Raw genomic sequence first — 16,740 nt, 5'->3', positions numbered from 1 at the left:
TCCTTTCTTTAATAAAGGGACATTGGCATTTGTAGATGTTAAAGGCCAACCAAAGAAATGAGACGTTCTCTGTGAGGCAGTTTAGAAGTTTCTAAAGAGAACTGACAGGAATTAACTTTCTCCATAGGTATTCAACATTATTAACCACTCGGGTACCATCTGATGCCCAGCTCCCAGATCATCTTCATTGCCTTCCCCAGTGCAACGCCTCCTGCTTTAATGTCCACTACCACCCTGGAGGTAGGGACTGTTGTTCTCATTTGATCTATGAGGAAACAGATGCAGAGAAAAAGGAAGTGACTTGTCCCAGAACTCACAGTCATGAGATAGAGGAGTTGAGACTCAACTTGGGGCTTCTGTGACTGGACTCTCGGGAGATCTTGGCTCCCTCATTAAGTGTTGGTGACAGATTTACTGGGATTTGGGGGATAGGGCTTCCCACCTCAGGGGTCTCTGGTGACAGTCAATAGAGGTAGCAGAGTGAGGATGCTTTGTGCTAGAGCCCCATGAAATGTCCGTTCCGTTCTTTTAAATTTTCGGGCCAACCAGGGAGTTGAGGGCATCACCAGATGACACGGTGGCAAGACAACAAGACACAATAATGTAGTTACCCAGAGCACTGCTGTGGCGTGGGGTGGATCCAAGCTTTAGCATACTAGCTGTGTGATCCTGGGCAAGTCATTCACCTTCCTGACCCTCAGTGTTCTCACCTGTAAGTGAGATGCTTGTTCGTGTCTGAGAGAATCCTTGTTTTAAGAACCAAATGAGAACATACCCTTAAAGTGCTTAGCTGAAGGTCCAGAGCACAGTGATCAGTCAGTAGTACTGCGAAGAGGCTTATGTGCCTGGCTGAGGAGTTTGGTCAGTGGGGTGGTGATGAGGAAGACGAGTTCATTTTGAACAGACAGGGATGATTCCCCTTTTTACAGAGCTTTAGAGGGTTGATGACTTTTCTTGATTTACCGAGAGTATAAGCGGCCAGAACTGCTAGACAGACTTCAGTATTCTGACTCCAGGAAAATCTCCAAGTACAACTCCAGAAAAGCTTGAAAGCTTTCTCTTAACAGGTCTCTGCTGTTCCCTCCTGACTTTACCAAACAACCATGTCATCAGAATCAAGCAAAAAACGAAAGCCCAAAGTGATCCGAAGTGATGGAGCTCCAGCTGAAGGGAAGCGTACTCGTTCTGACACTGAGCAGGTGAGATCAGCCAGGGCTGCTGTACTGCTGAGAAATTTGCAGCTTGGGGCCAAGCACCTGGCTGTGGGTTTGCAGCAGCTGAGGGTCATGGGCACAGCCTCCCAGGTGGCCTCTGCTTGATCATGTGCCTGGAATTCCCTTGGCTCTTCAAGACTTAAGTATCCATGTCAGATTTGGCTGCAGTATCCCAAGAACCAACAAGCCTATATAAGACATGATTAGTGGTTGGACAGAGAATGAATATTCTAGTATAGTGTGCGTCTCCAGCTTTCCTGATGGTCAGATGAAGACAGTCCATCCACAGCATGCCCCTAGGGCTTGGGAGATGTGCAGTCCTCGTCTGTTCCTGAGATGGTACCAGAACCATGTCCCCAAAGAACCTTTTATGGCCTGAGTGCTCTTGTGGTCAGCAAGGTTCTTCTTTTGCTGTTTCTCTATCCTTGAATCTGTCAAGCTGATTTATGACTTAACTTTAAGTTTTTCTTTCCCATTATGATTTATTACAGGATGTTAAATATAGTTTCCTGCGCTATACAGTAGCACCTTGTTGTTTTATCCATTCTGTGTATAATAGTTTGTATCTGCTAATCCCAATCCATCTTTCGCCGTGGCAACACAAATCTGTACTTTGTGTCTGTGAATTGTAAGTTCTTTTGTCTCATATTTTAGATTCCATACATAAGTGATATCATATGGTACTTGTCTTTTTCTGACCTACTTCATTGGGCATGACAGTCTCTAGGTCCATCCTGGTTGCTGCCGATCTACATTCTTTCTTAAGCTAGGTACTGTTCCATTGTGTGTAAGTGTATGTATGTGTGTATATGTATGCATGCATGCTCGCGTAGTCATGGCCAACTCTTTGCAACCATAGACTATATCCCGTCAGGCTCCTCTGTCCGTCGGATTCTCCAGGCAAAAATACTGGAGTGAGTAGCCATTCCCTCTCCAAGGGATCTTCCCAGGTCTCCTGAATTGCAGGGAGATTCTTTACTGTCTGAGCCACCAGAGAAGCCAGTGTATATGTGTATGTATGTATATATGTGTGTGTATGTATATTTAGACACACACCACATCTTCTTTATCCATTCATCTGTTGAGGGACTCTTAGGTTGCCTCCATGTCTTGACTATTGTAAATAGTGCTGCTGTGAACATTGAAGTGCATGTATCTTTTCTAGTTAAGAGTTTTGTCCCAATACATGCATGCCCAGAAGTAGAGTTGCTGGATCATGTGACAACCCTATTTTTAGTTTTTGGAGGAACCTCCATACTGTTTTCCATAGTGGCTGCACTAGATTACATTCCACCAACAGTATATTTCTCCACACTCTGGCATCTCTTATTTGTAGACCTTTTAAGGATATCTGTTACGACCCATGTGAGGTCATGCCTCATTGTAGTTTTCATATGCATTTTTCTAATAATTAGCAGTGTTGAGCATCTTTTCACGTGCCTATTGACCATCTGTATGTCTTCTTTGGAGAAATATCTGTGCAAGTCTTCTGCCCATTTTTTGATTGGGTCTTTTGTTGTTGTTACTGAGTTGTATGAGCTAATATATATTTTGGAAACTAAGCCTTTGTTAATTGCAGTGTTTGCAAATATTTTCTCCCAGTCCATAGGTTGTGTGACTTAACTATATTGATTGATTGTGGGCTTTTTTTTAAACTAGAGTAAAACATACCAGCTTCAGTTTAAATAGAAGATGATGCTTTCTTCAGATTTAGGAAATTAAAATTAAGAACTTTTAGAGACACCAAGGGAACATTTCATGCAAAGATGGGCTCAATAAAGGACAGAAATGGTATGGACCTAACAAAAGCAGAAGATATTAAGAAGAGGTGGCGAGAATACACAGAAGAACTGTACAAAAAGTATCTTCACAACCAAGATAATCACAATGATGTGGTCACTCACCTAGAGCCAGACATCCTGGAATGTGAAGTCAAGTGGTCCTTAGGAAGCATCACTACGAACAAAGCTAGTGGAGGTGTTGGAATTCCAGTTGAGCTATTTCAAATCCTGAAAGATGATGCTCTGAAAGTGCTGCACTCAATATGCCAGCAAATTTGGAAGACTCAGCAGTGGCCACAGGACTGGAAAAGGTCAGTTTTCATTCCAGTCCCAAAGAAAGGCAATGCCAAAGAATGCTCAAACTACCGCACAATTGCACTCATCTCACATGCTAGTAAAGTAATGCTCAAAATTCTCCAAGCCAGGCTTCAGCAATACGTGAACCGTGAACTTCCAGATGTTCAAGCTGGTTTTAGAACAGGCAGAGGAACCAGAGATCAAATTGCCAATATCCGTCAGATCATCGAAAAAGCAAAAGAGTTCCAGAAAAACATCTATTTCTGCTTTATTGACTATGCCAAAGCCATTGACTGTGTGGATCACTATGAACTGTGGGAAATTCTGAAAGAGATGGGAATACCAGACCACCTGACCTGCCTTTTGAGAAACTTATATGCAGGTCAGGAAGCAACAGTTAGAACGGGACATGGAACAACAGACTGGTTCCAAATAGGAAAAGGAGTACGTCAAGGCTGTATATTGTCACCCTGCTTATTTAACTCCTATGCAGAGTACATCATGAGAAATGCTGGTCTGGAAGAAGCACAAGCTGGAATCAAGATTGTCGGGAGAAATATCAGTAACCTCAGATATGCAGATGACACCACCCTTATGGCAGAAAGTGAAGAGGAACTCAAAAACCCCTTGATGAAAGTGAAAGAGGAGAGTGAAAAAGTTGGCTTAAAGCTCAACATTCAGAAAACGAAGATCATGGCATCCGGTCCCATCACTTCATGGGAAATAGATGGGGAAACAGTGGAAACAGTGTCAGACTTTATTTTTTGGGGTTCCAATATCACTGCAGATGGTGATTGCAGCCATGAAATTAAAAGATGCTTACTCCTTGGAAGGAAAGTTATGACCAACCTAGATAGCATATTCAAAAGCAGAGACATTACTTTGCCAACAAAGGTCCGTCTAGTCAAGGCTATAGTTTTTCCAGTGGTCGTGTATGGATGTGAAAGTTGGACTGTGAAGAAAGCTGAGCACCAAAGAATTGATGCTTTTGAACTGTGGTGTTGGAGAAGACTCTTGAGAGTCCCTTGGACTGCAAGGAGATCCAACCAGTCCATCCTAAAGGAGATCAGTCCTGGGTGTTCTTTGGAAGGACTGATGCTAAAGCTGAAACTCCAGTACTTTGGCCACCTCATGTGAAGAGTTGACTCATTGGAAAAGACTCTGATGCTGGGAGGGAATGGGGGCAGGAGGAGAAGGGGATGACAGAGGATGAGATGGCTGGATGGCATCACCGACTTGATGGACATGAGTTTGGGTGAACTCCGGGAGTTGGTGATGGACAGGGAGGCCTGGCGTGCTGCAATTCATGGGGTTGCAAAGAGTCGGACACTAGTGAGCGAATGAACCGAACTGAACTGAAGAACTTTATCCTTTGAGAGGCATTGATTCCCATTCACTCTTTTTTTTTTTTTATAATTAAATTGAAGTATAATTGACACAACATATCAATTTCAAGTGTACAACATAATTTGTATATTTTGTGAAATGATCACCAAAATGTCTAGTTAATATCCATCATGTTACATAGTTACAAATTTTTTTTTCTTGTGATGAGAACTTTTAAGATCTACTCTCAGCAACTTTGAAACACACAGATGCAATATTTTTAACTGTTAACTGACTCTCTCTGAAAGAGATGTGTTTGTTTATTCCAAAGGCTAGGAGACCAATTAGGATATTTTAGTTTCTGCCAAAGCTTGTCTCAACCATCTAAACACCCATCAGAAGGAATTTGGTTAAATGAATTCTGGTTCATCTGTGTGTAGCCATTTTACTGGAGATCTTTATTGTGATGAGAAATTGTACTAAATAGTATGAACAGTATGATCCCATTTTATTTTATTTTGATGCATTTATCCACAGTATTAACAATGAGTTATTTCAGGCTGGGAGGTGAGATTATAGGCAATTATTCACTTTCGTTTTGATAGTCTTCACTCTGAATCTCTGAATCTCTTAACACCAAGCATGCATTACTTTACAATCAGAAAGAGGAAGAAAGAAAAGCATTTGATTTGAGGACCAGATTGTTTAGAGACCTGATTTGGGGGGCTTCATAATCACTGATCTCAGCTAAGTGTCCCTTGTTCCACTGGAGAGACTTTTACTTCCCACACCACAAGGCCTGATCCTTGCCTCCACAGGAAGGTAAATACTACAGTGAGGAGGCTGAGGTGGACCTGCGAGACCCTGGCAGAGACTATGAGCTGTACAAGTACACGTGCCAGGAGCTGCAGAGGCTCATGGCCGAGATTCAGGACCTGAAGAGCAGGGGCGGCAAGGACGCGGTAAGGAGCGGGCGTGGGCGGACGTGGGTCTGCATGGATGGATCTGTTTTGCACCTGTCACAGCCCTTCCTGATTTTGGTCTTGTGTCCTGCCATCATCAGGGGATTAGACCCTGAGGGCTCTAGAGATCTGCCTATTAGTTTATTGTAACATCACCGCATGGTCACCAACAACAGTCATGAAAGTATAGGATTAATCATTTTTTTTCCATAACTGTAATTTGATAATTCGTTGAAACAATATTTATTAAGTGCTGGGCATTTTCCTAGGTGTGGAGTAAATGAATAATACCATCAGTCACCCTTGCACATATAAGACCAGATGTATACAAGTAAGTCATAGAGACCAAAAACTGTTAATATTAAATTTAAAAAAAAAAACAGGTTTCAGGGCAGAGTAACAAAACAGTGTGACTGAAAACTCAATGGGTAAGAAGTTCAAAACAATCCATATTTTTTCAGGAATCTCACTTATTTGTGCTTATCCTGGCCAATATTGTTAAGATTATTACAGCCTATCTGTTTGACTGTAGTCAAGTTTTACAGCTATAGTTCTACCATTTTTGTTCAAATTAATTCTGTAGCGTTTATAGAGGTCATTTATGGAGTGCAGTGGCGCTATTTGGATCTCTGTGTACATTATGTAGAGACAGCTTTGGTTTGTGTGTTGGCTGCATTTGTTCCATCTTTGATTCCTGTTACTTTGGTCCAAGCAGAAATTTTTTTTTTTTGGCCTGGAAACTGTAAGCATTTCCCTTATACAGTTATTCTTCCATCTCCCCCTGACACTGCTCATGGTTCTGAGCTCCTTCCAGTGTCTGTTCTTAACTCTAGATGAGGTTGGGTCAGCAGTGAGGGGCTGAAGGAAGCTGAGCCAGCTCCATTTGTCAAGGTCTTTATCAGTTTTCTCGGCCAGCAGGCAGTTGAGATAGAAGATCGGAGGATCCAGAGCTGTGTGCATTTCATGACTCTAAAGAAGCTTAATCGATTAGCCCACATCAGGTTGAAGAAAGGAAGAGATCAGACCCATGAGGTAGGAGCTGAGAGATTTAACCCTGCTCCTTCCTCCCTCTCACCCCCTCCCTAATCCCCTTTCCCTTTTTCTGAGTTTGCAGCCTGCTGTGCTTTGCCCTTCCCCACCCCACCTTGTCCCATTCCCCTCTGACCTTGTCCTCCTTGCAGGCCAAGCAGAAAGTGGACGCCTATCACCTGCAGCTCCAGAACCTGTTGTATGAGGTGATGCACCTGCAGAAGGAGATCACCAAGTGTCTGGAGTTTAAGTGAGTTTTGGAGCACAGGGCTTTGGCATGGTGATCTGCTGGTAACTGCCTTTTCCTTCGTAGCTCAGTGTGAGCCAGTTTCTTTAAAAAGGAGTCAGATGCACTTGGAGACTGCAGGATCTGGGGAAAGGATGAATAAATCACTTCTGAATGGGAAAATCGGAAGCAGCAGTTCCAGGCTGCACAAAGAACCTCAGAAGCCTGTCTGACCCTTTGGAGTTTTTAGCTCTGACCGTGGTGAAAAGCAGTTGTCTCTCCCCAGCAGGGAGAGTCTTCGCATTATCAGTTTGATTCCTGAGCACTGTATGTGAGCAGCTCACTTCCAGTTACATCTTTTTAACCTTTTGGCCCAGCTTTTCCCTCTGAAGTTCCAGCAGTTCATTTTTGCAAATGGATTTCATTCTTTGGAACCTGAACCCCTTGTTGCCTGGCTTCCTCTAGGTGAACAAACCACAGTTTGTCAGTGTCCTTCTTAAACTGTGATGCCTCTTGGTAAGTCCAAGGTGAAAGATCAGAAAGAGGAAGGAATAGACAGAATAAGAGAGGGCAGCATGTTCTTGCTTGGTCAGACCTATTTGTGTAAACTGAAAGGAGTCAGGTTTTATTTGTAATAAACTTGAGATGAGGGAGACCACGTTAGACATTGTTGTTGTTGTTCAGTTGCTAAGTTGTGTCTGATCTCTCCAAACCTTTGGACTGCAGCACACCAGGCTTCCCTGTTTGCTCAAACTCATGTCCATTGAGTCAGTGATGTCATCCAGCCATCTCACGTTAGACATTGGGTCTGGTGTGTGCTGATTTTTGAGAGGCGTCTTTCTCTGCTCCACAAATTTATCCCATAATTATGCTGAAATACAGAAGTAAAATCCACATCAGGTAACTGAGTTAACAGTGTTGTAAAGTTGACAGTTTCCTGGTTTTGACTATCATGCTTAGATATTAAGCTAACCTGGGAGAAGGGTACATGGAGGAAATAAACTCTTTAGTTTAAGATTCACAAGAAGTTTTTAAAATATTGCTATTTAAAAATAAGAAAGGTATAAAAACACCAAGGGTATGATGCTCCACCTGTTACTCTTGTTCAGATGAAAGCCAACAAACACAGAATGCAGCCGAATGCAATCTTGTGGCGAAGCAGTGGCCATGTGGAAGGACCAGGGACCCTGGACAGCCTGGGTTCAGCTCCCAGCTCTGCCCCTCCTTAGTTCTGTGGCCTTGGGCAAGCTGCTTACTGATGGTAGCCTCCGTTTCATTTGAAAAATGGAAGTAATGATCCCTGTCTCAGTTATTGTAAGAATTAAGTGAGATAAGAATGGTATTTCCAGTAGTCGTGCATGGATGTGAGAGTTGGACTATAAAGAAACCTGAGCACCGAAGAATTGATGCCTTTGAACTGTAGTGTTGGAGAAAAGTCTTGAGAGTCCCTTGAACTGCAGGGAGATCAAACCAGTACATCTTAAAGGAAATCAGTCCTGAATATTCATTGGAAGGATGCTGAAGCTGAAATTTCAATACTTTGGCCACCTGATGTGAAGAACTGACTCCTTGGGAAAGATACTGATGCTGGGAAAGATTGAAGGCAGGAAGAGAAGGGGATGACAGAGGATAAGATAGTTGGGTGGCATCACCGACTCAATGGACATGAATTTGAACAAGCTCCGGGAGTTGGTGATGGACAGGGAGGCCTGGCGTGCTGCAGTCCATGGGGTCACAAAGAGTCGGACACAACTGAGCAGTTGAACTGAACTGAAGGATGGTATACAGTGGGTACGTAATACATGGCAGCTCCTGTTATCACTGCTATACAACCTGAGCACTACTGTGTTCATGTAGCAAAAGGGATTGGATTTCTTTTATACACATGTGCCACTATACATGTAATAGTTAAAGCCTCTAGATCTTTTCACATCAGTCCTACCATGTTGAATCTTCCTCATGTTAAGCTTAGATAGTTAATAATTTAAACTTAAATGTAGACCTTTATGTTTATTCCCGCTAAATTGCATTTCTTGGTTTGAACCTGACATTCTAGGCCTAGACCATAATGGGTTGTTTTGTTTTTTTTTTTAATTCATTTTCCTTATGACCATGAATACATTGTTTGATAAGCTATTTTCTTTTTATTTATATAATTATGATTGTGCTGGGTCTTTGTTGTTGCACAGGCTTTTCTCTAGTTGCAGCAAGTGGGAGCTACTCTGTAATTGCAGTAGGGGGGTTTTCTCATTGTGGTGGCTTCTGTTGTTGCTGAGCATGGGTTCTGGGGAGCCCAGACTCAGTAATTCTTGCTCCCTGGCTCTAGAGAGCTTGGGCTTAGTTGCCCCACAGCCTGTAGGATCTTCCCAAATCAGGGATTGCACCCATGTCTCCTACATTGCCAGGTGGATTCTTTACCACTGAGCCACCAGGGAAGCCCAACTATGATGTTTTTATTTGATTCTTTAATCTCTTAGCTCTCTTGCAGAGCTTGGAGAGGTCTATACGTTTCATAAGCCTGCTTTCTAGGTCTTTAGTTAAATCATGGGTATAAAGCTTGGGCACCGTGGGTAAGGATCCTGTGGCATGTCACCAACTACCTCTCTTCACACTGAAATACCTACTAATGAGCATTTGCTGAGAAGCCTGGATTCCAGGCTCCTGAGTGGCTGTAGACCAGGCCAGAGTACACATACCTGGGGAACTGGGGGCCCGCTTGAGCCAGTGTTTCTGAGAACAGCAGCTTGACGTTGAGTTTTTGACTACAGGTCAAAGCACGAAGAAATTGATCTGGTCAGCTTAGAGGAGTTTTATAAGGAGGCTCCTCCAGATATCAGCAAGGCAGAAGTCACCATGGGAGACCCTCACCAGCAAACCCTTGCACGTCTGGACTGGGAGCTGGAGCAGCGGAAAAGGTAGCGTTTCCTCCTTCCTGACCTGTTCACCTGTACAGACATGAACCTGTATTCACCAGGGCCAGTGCTTTGTCCTGTCCCAGGGTCAATAGTAAAGCACAGTGGGACCAGCAGAATGGCCTCTAAGACCAAATTGCGTTTTTTTTAAGTCACACTTAGCATTTCACACTTGACCGGCTGTACCGTAAGTGGGGTTCGAATTGCTTAAGGCTGTTACAAGAAAGTTGAGGTAACCTTTCCTTGAAAATTTTAATGCCTAAGACTTAAATACCTTTTGTACTATAAATTCAATTTTTTTTGCCTTTTCCCCCACCCATAAGCATATTCATATGGTATTGCAAAGCTTTGCAAACATTATTTCAGAAGGCTATACAGCATTCCATTGTAAATTGTCACATAATTGTTTCTATAGTGGATTGGACTTTTAAGTTGTTTGCATTTTTTTGCTATTGTAAATAATGCATTGAGGCACCCCTTTACATATGAAACTTTTTGTACTAATAAAGAGCTTTTCTTTATTAAGTGTAAATAGAATGTCTATACTTTGTAATTTAATCAAGAGTTTTCTTAGGATATGGTATGTATATACATTTTTCACCCTAGACGTTTTATGGTTGTATCCCTTCCACCATGGTGACTTTTTCCTGTTTCCATGTGTACAGGAATTCTGGGGCTTTTGTGTGGCACATTTGCTTTGTTTTCTGTCAGAAAAGGTGGTGTTTTTAATCCCTTGCATTCTTCTGTTGTTGAGTGTATTTTGTGCCTTTGGTCTACATTATAAATTTATTAAATACAGAGTCTGGATCTTAGGGAGTTGGTTTCAGCTTTTTAGCACATGGGACTGGCCTGTCACACCCCTGTCCAGTATGTAGCCTGCCCTTGGCTAAGCCATGAGAGTTCCTTTCCTGTGGCTCTGGCCTGGAATCCATCCCCACTCAGGCCAGTCTGTGGGCCTCATTTAGGTTCTGTAACTGCTGGGTCCGTATGTTTGTGAAAGTTTTGGGTCTAGCCTCTGAGGCAAAAAATGAAGCAGGAGGTGACATGGGAGTATTCCCTAGTGGTTAAGAGCATGGCCTCTGGAGCAAACAGGCCTGGATTCAGAGCCCAACTCTGTGCTTGCTCTTAGCTGGACGACTTTGGACAAGTTACCCACCTGCCTGAGCTTTGGTTTCCTTCTTCAGGGATAAGAAAAGTCCCCATCTTCCAGCGATTTTATAAAGGATTAAATGCCATAATGTTTATAAAGGTTCTCCATAGTGCCTGGCACGTAGTAAATGCTAGGTAAACGTTAGCAGTTCATCATGACTGCGGTCATTAGGTAGAGTCTGGTGGTGAACAGGTGTGTTGGGCTGTCCCTGGAGAGCATCCCAGGACAGTGCTCTGTCCTCCCTCAACAGGCTGGCGGAGAAGTACCGAGAGTGCCTGTCCAACAAGGAGAAGATCCTCAAGGAGATTGAGGTGAAGAAGGAGTACCTGAGCAGCCTCCAGCCTCGTCTCAACAGCATCATGCAGGTGAGAGTCTCCCCACAGCCCGCCACCTCCTTGGCTTTTACTTGGCCTTCACCATCCAGTGACCTCAGGCCACCAGCAGACGCATCGCCCTGTGGGTTTTGTCGGGTCTGTGAGCCTAGAGCACAATGCGAGGATGGTCCCGTCTGCAGGCGCACAGCTGGCATAGGAAGGTTGTGTCCTTTGTGGAGGAAATGCAGGCAGGATGGGCTCAGGAACGCATATACACATCTACCTGGGTGTTTTCACCAGCGCCTCTTCCAGGTAAAACACTGTCACAGACTGTAAGCAGAGTTTACCCTCGCATGACCTCCACCAGCCTGTGGTCCGCGAGGACCCACGCTTGTGGATGCTCGGTCCCCTGACTGCACCTCAGGGGCCAGCTGCTTAGTAGAGCTCTCACTCTGAAAAGAACTTCACTAGTACTGAAAGCCATGAGGTACCTCGGGAGGGAAAGTCCCCACTTTTTACCTGTAAAATGCAATGTCTTTCTTTATGGGTGACCTTATTTTTGTTTGTGAAGTCAGATTTGATTTAAATCTTTATAGTTTTATAAAGCAGAGTATATGGCTAATATGGAGGAACTCTGTAAAAGGACCCTAGAGAAATTAAAAATTCAGTTTTGTAGGATTTGGCAAGATCTGTGTTTCCTCTCTTCAACCCTAGGTATAGAATTAACAGATACTCATATAGGACAGAAGTCAGAAACTTAAAGTTTTGGTTGTACTTAAATTTTTCCTGTTAACTGGAAGCACTCCAAATGCTCCTAAGTAGGGTGTAGGGTAAATAAATTCTTGTACGGTTCAGTCTTAACAGTTGTGATGGAAGTGTGGAACAGCCTATTACTGCCTGTAAAATTATGAAACAAATGCAAGTTGGAGAACATGTAGTATAATCTCTTGTACACGCGCCTTCATTTACAGAGTATTGAATGCATGCGTGTTTGTGTTAAGTCATCTGTGTGCTTAGAAAAGTATGTTTTCACACCAGACCATTAATGGTTACCTTTGGTGGCTGGGAACTGGGAACTTTTGCCTTATAAACTTGAATACAACCTTTTAAAAAAGAAATACTCGTATTACTTTAAAAAAATAATTTTACATAAAACCATACAGCTTGTAAATGTACATGCAGGTCAATGAATTTTCACCGTGTGCACATTTTTTAACATATCTGTGTAATCAACACTCAGAATTGAGAAGAACATTACCAGTTTTCCAGAAGTTACTTTATTCCTCTCACAGTCTGGGGAGACAGTGACTGCCACTGTGTACACGTGGCGTATATCTCCATTCATTTAGACCTTTCATTTCTCAGGTGTTTGTGTAGAAGTTTACACACTTGATGTTTAGGTACTTGATATTTTCCTGAAGCTAGTGGAATTGGTATCTTTTTTTTTTTCCTTTAAAAAAAAATTGGAATGTAATTGTTTTATAATATTGTGTCAGTTTCTGCTGTACAACGTGAATCGGCTATAAGTATACATATATCCCTCCCTCACGAGTCTCCCTCCCACCCATCCCCCCATCCCATGCCTCTCGGTCATCACGGAGCGCTGAGCTGAGCTCCTTGGGTATCTTTGTTTAAAGTGCATTTTCTTATTGTTTGCTGTTGCTGTCACCTTGATAAGGTTCCTGTGTGAACTGCCTACCAAAGAGAAACAAAATCCCTTCTTCCGTTGCTTGTAGGCCTCCCTCCCGGTGCAGGAGTACCTGTTCATGCCCTTCGACCAGGCTCACAAGCAGTACGAGACAGCCAGACACCTGCCGCCTCCCCTCTATGTGCTCTTTGTCCAAGCCACTGCGTACGGGCAGGCCTGTGGTGAGTGTGGGGCGGGCGGGGAAGAGGGGCTGTGGGAGCAGCGGCTGAGGCCAGGGAGGCACTGGAAGCACCGCCTGCCGAGGAAAGCTCCCGGGCCCTGCCCAGAAGCCCTCAGGTGACAGACACTGCCTCCCCTCTGCACCGCCCAGCATGGCTGCTTTGACCAGCTGGCCTGAGGCTGGACTAACCTGATGGGCACTCCAGGATGGATGGCTTTGAATCTCTGATGAGCCTGGCTGGTCGACTGTTGGGTTCAGTGCCCAGGCAGCCTCTCCAGGCTCCCAAGCGCTTCCCCCATCAAGGCACGCTTGGCAGGTGGATCGGTGCCTTCAGCTCGCTTGAGGGAGAAGCTCGGTGAACACAGGTCCCAGCCAGCTCTCCCAGGCTTTCACCGCCGTGCCCTGGGACAGGCCGCATGTTGTCACAGTGAATTACCAGGGGAGAGGAGGTGTCCTTATTAAGCTTGAAGGCAGCCAGTGACTCCAGTAGAATTGGGGACATTTCTGGAGATTCTACCTCTTGCCTTCCTGCAGCTTTCCCCCAGCACCTAAACTTTTCTCCCCTCCCCACCCCACCACCTCAGACCCACGCTGCATCGGTGCATGCCTGTCCTCCCAGCCGCGGCATCCACACATTACTGTCTCTCTTCTTGTGTCTTCCCGGTCCCTTTGATCCTCTCCCTCCCCTCTGTTCTCCCTCCTGTTTTCATCATCAGCTCATAGGAAATCTTCCCAGCCCCCTAGACAGGGTGAGTAATTTTCTTTTCTTTTGTGTTTGAAATCCAACCCATTTTACTGTGGAATTCCAGGAGTAAACCAGTCAAAAGAACAGTCTGGCATTTGCCTATGTTTGGTGGGGGCGGCCAGTTTCTTTGGAACGAGCTATGATGGTTCGTGCAGGGTTGTCAGTGATAAGCAGTGGTCAGCCACCTGGGAATACGTCAGTGGCCTGCCCCTTGGGGGAAGTCTGTCATCCTTCTTTACACTCTTGGGCAAACTCTTTTCGGCCCCCATGACTATGTGCATCTCTGTACACCGCTTTGAATGGAGCAAGAAGGGCTATAGCCTCTCTGACCTCCCAGCACCAGACGCACAGAGTTCCACAAAGGCAGATCCAGGCATCACTCGGTGAGGTGTCAGGCCTGGTGCAGGGATCAGGCTGCTTAGTTTTGTGGTAGAGGGAAGAAAATCCCATGGACGGAGGAGCCTGGTAGGGTGCAGTCCATGGGGTTGCTGAGTGTCGGACCCGACTGAGCGACTTCACTTTCACTTTTCACTTTCATGCATTGGAGAAGGAATTGGCAACCCACTCCAGTGTTCTTGCCTGGAGAACCCCAGGGATGGGGGAGCCTGGTGAGCTGCCATCTATGGGGTCACACAGAGTCGGACACGACTGAAGCAACTTAGCAGCAGCAGCAGAAGGACCAAGCTCAGGTTGAATAGACTTGATCTTGAATCCTAGTTTGTCTACTTGGCTGTTGTATCTAACATCCCTAGCCTTAATTTTCTCATCTGTAAATGGCTAGAGTAATAGTATTTCTCCTGTAGGGTTGTTGTGAGGATTCAAAGTGAATTTTTTTAAGTAATTTTAAAATTAAAGTTACAGGTATTAGCTCATTCAGTCCTCATCAGCCAGCTGGGCAGCTCCCATCTATCAAATCCCCATTTCACAGGTGCCGAAACTGAGGCTCTGAGCAGTGACATAACTTCCCAGGTTGTGAGTTTGGGAGTTGGTTGGGTAGAGACTGAGGCCCGAGAGTAGACTGCAGGTTCCATCTTCCTCCCCACTGTCCTTCTTCCAATTAAATGTGACAGGCAGGTGCTGGGTGTTTGGTGTAGCACAGAAGAGAGAATAAGAACTGAGGGGAGAGCTGTCGTTCCTAAGATGTGGACAGTTACAGGGTCCAGATGAGAGCTTTTATGATAGTTGGCAGAATTGTGCCATGTGGCTCTGGGCCATTGGTTTGGATTTCTGTGCCTTGGTGTAAACCTGAAAAGAGAATTCACATCTAGTCTCAGGTGATGCTTGGCCAGGAATCTGCACTTTGAGTCCTTGTTTTCAGTAAATGATGGACAAAAGACTTGGGTTTCCTGCCTTGCTGCTCTGCATCTGGAGAAAGGGCGTTTGGCCTCCCAGCCCCGGTCAGTAAGTAGCTGTGGCAGGTGCGGGCAGTGCGGCCCCAGGGCGGGCCTGCTTGTGTGGTGAGCTCCTTCCCTCAGCAGCTGTCACAGGCGGTTCTTTCTTGCTCCCAGATAAGATGTTGTCTGTGGCGATTGAAGGCAGCGTGGATGAGGCCAAGGCTCTGTTCAAGCCTCCCGAGGACTCCCAGGGTAAGTGGTGCTCAGGGTCCTCCCCCACGTCCTCCTCTGCTGATTCCGGGGACGCCAGGTCCCCACCCAGGGCCATCTCTCGTCTTGTGGAAATGAGCCGTACTGGTTCTGAGTGGCAGGGAGCTTGGATTCAGTGTCTCAGTGCTTGGGGTAAACAGGGAAAAGCCCTCCCTTTGGATTTCAGCCTTGCTTCTCACTAGCTCACTGTGCTGGGGAAACTCTTCAACATTTGGAGCCTCAGTTCACTCACCTGTCAAAGCAAGGTAGTGATAGCTTGTGTATCTAGGATTGTGATGTGGGTTAAAGGAGGTCGGGCATGTAGATCCCTCAGCGTTACCCTCAGCACATGGCATGTAATCGTCAGATGCATGAGCTGCTGCTGCTGTTTATGTTACTGTTATTGCTTCCATCACCAGCGGAGGACCTTAGGATGTCCCTAGGACAGCATTAAAAAGCACTGAAAGAACTCAGGAGTGATGGGATTATAGGTCATTATCCTTTTCCTTGCATCGCTGTACTGTACCGAGTGAGAAACAGCGATTTATTATTTATTCTAAGGAAATTCATTGACAAAAGCCTGAGCCCTTTTACATGCCATGAGGAGGTGCTCTGGGGAGAATTGGGGGAGTCCCCTCATCCCCCAGCTGCTTTCTTTCTGTCACTGCAGACGATGAGAGCGACTCGGACGCCGAGGAGGAGCAGACCACGGTGAGAGCGTGGGGCCCACTAGCTGCCAGGTGCCATCCTCCCTGGAAGCAGAAGAGAGAGATGTGAAAGAGAGGGCGGCTGGGATCCTGGCAGCCTGAGAGCTGAAGCACAGGTCCCAGTGCTGAAGCCCTGGGTGGCAGGGAGAGGGAAAGGGGGGTTCCTGTGACGTGTGCATAACCTGCTCAACTCCCTCCTTTGTCCAGAAACGCCGGCGACCCACACTGGGAGTTCAGCTAGACGACAAGCGCAAGGAGATGCTGAAGAGGCACCCGCTGTCTGTGCTGCTGGACCTGAAGTGCAAAGGTCTGGCTCCCTGTGGTCTGGGGCATCTCCTAACACCAAGGAGTGCGGCCAGCTGCAGCCACGCAGGGTCTGGCAAACCAACGCCCCCTTGGCTATGGGAAGATTCTGGTTTCATATTTCTGTTTTCCTTTATTGTTCTTCATGGAGTTTGACTTTATTTTCCCTTCCTGAATCATAACCCTAAAAACATAGCAAAACCATTAGACACATCAGGGACACTTGATGAAGCTACCATCTTCCTGAATTTGACAGGTCAGATAAACAGCAAGTCACCAAGAGTATGCAGCTTTTGACATACTCTTGACATACAACATAATCA

General features: G+C 45.3%; 1 protein-coding gene and 1 long non-coding RNA gene across 5 annotated transcripts in view; one reads left to right on the top strand and one right to left on the bottom strand.

Moving 5' to 3' along the window:
- THOC5 (THO complex subunit 5) overlaps window positions 1-16,740 on the top strand; it is a 30,347-nt gene that overhangs the window by 643 nt on the left and 12,964 nt on the right. The window contains exons 2-13 of one of the 4 annotated variants that reach the window (XM_055549981.1): window positions 128-240; window positions 1,068-1,199; window positions 5,437-5,580; window positions 6,499-6,612; window positions 6,762-6,859; window positions 9,604-9,750; window positions 11,148-11,262; window positions 12,948-13,080; window positions 13,796-13,828; window positions 15,333-15,410; window positions 16,078-16,118; window positions 16,322-16,421. In XM_055549981.1, the coding sequence (XP_055405956.1) occupies window positions 1,104-1,199; window positions 5,437-5,580; window positions 6,499-6,612; window positions 6,762-6,859; window positions 9,604-9,750; window positions 11,148-11,262; window positions 12,948-13,080; window positions 13,796-13,828; window positions 15,333-15,410; window positions 16,078-16,118; window positions 16,322-16,421 (1,099 nt within the window). In that variant the 5' untranslated portion in view covers window positions 128-240; window positions 1,068-1,103. Of the gene's footprint in view, window positions 1-127; window positions 241-1,067; window positions 1,200-5,436; window positions 5,581-6,495; window positions 6,613-6,761; window positions 6,860-9,603; window positions 9,751-11,147; window positions 11,263-12,947; window positions 13,081-13,795; window positions 13,829-15,332; window positions 15,411-16,077; window positions 16,119-16,321; window positions 16,422-16,740 lie in introns of all 4 variants that reach the window. The other 3 variants (XM_055549980.1, XM_055549983.1, XM_055549982.1) reach the window with 3 other exon arrangements.
- On the bottom strand, window positions 133-881 carry LOC129629817 (uncharacterized). The gene is made up of 3 exons (XR_008703333.1): window positions 776-881; window positions 612-710; window positions 133-265 (listed from the first exon to the last, which is right to left on the bottom strand). It is a non-coding gene; the product is annotated as an uncharacterized LOC129629817 (long non-coding RNA).

Source organism: Bubalus kerabau, chromosome 16, assembly GCF_029407905.1.
Source record: "Bubalus kerabau isolate K-KA32 ecotype Philippines breed swamp buffalo chromosome 16, PCC_UOA_SB_1v2, whole genome shotgun sequence".
In the NCBI taxonomy this organism is placed as follows: domain Eukaryota; kingdom Metazoa; phylum Chordata; class Mammalia; order Artiodactyla; family Bovidae; genus Bubalus; species Bubalus kerabau.
The sequence above is the reverse complement of the archived record's forward strand: the minus strand, read 5'-3'. Positions and strand labels throughout refer to the sequence as shown.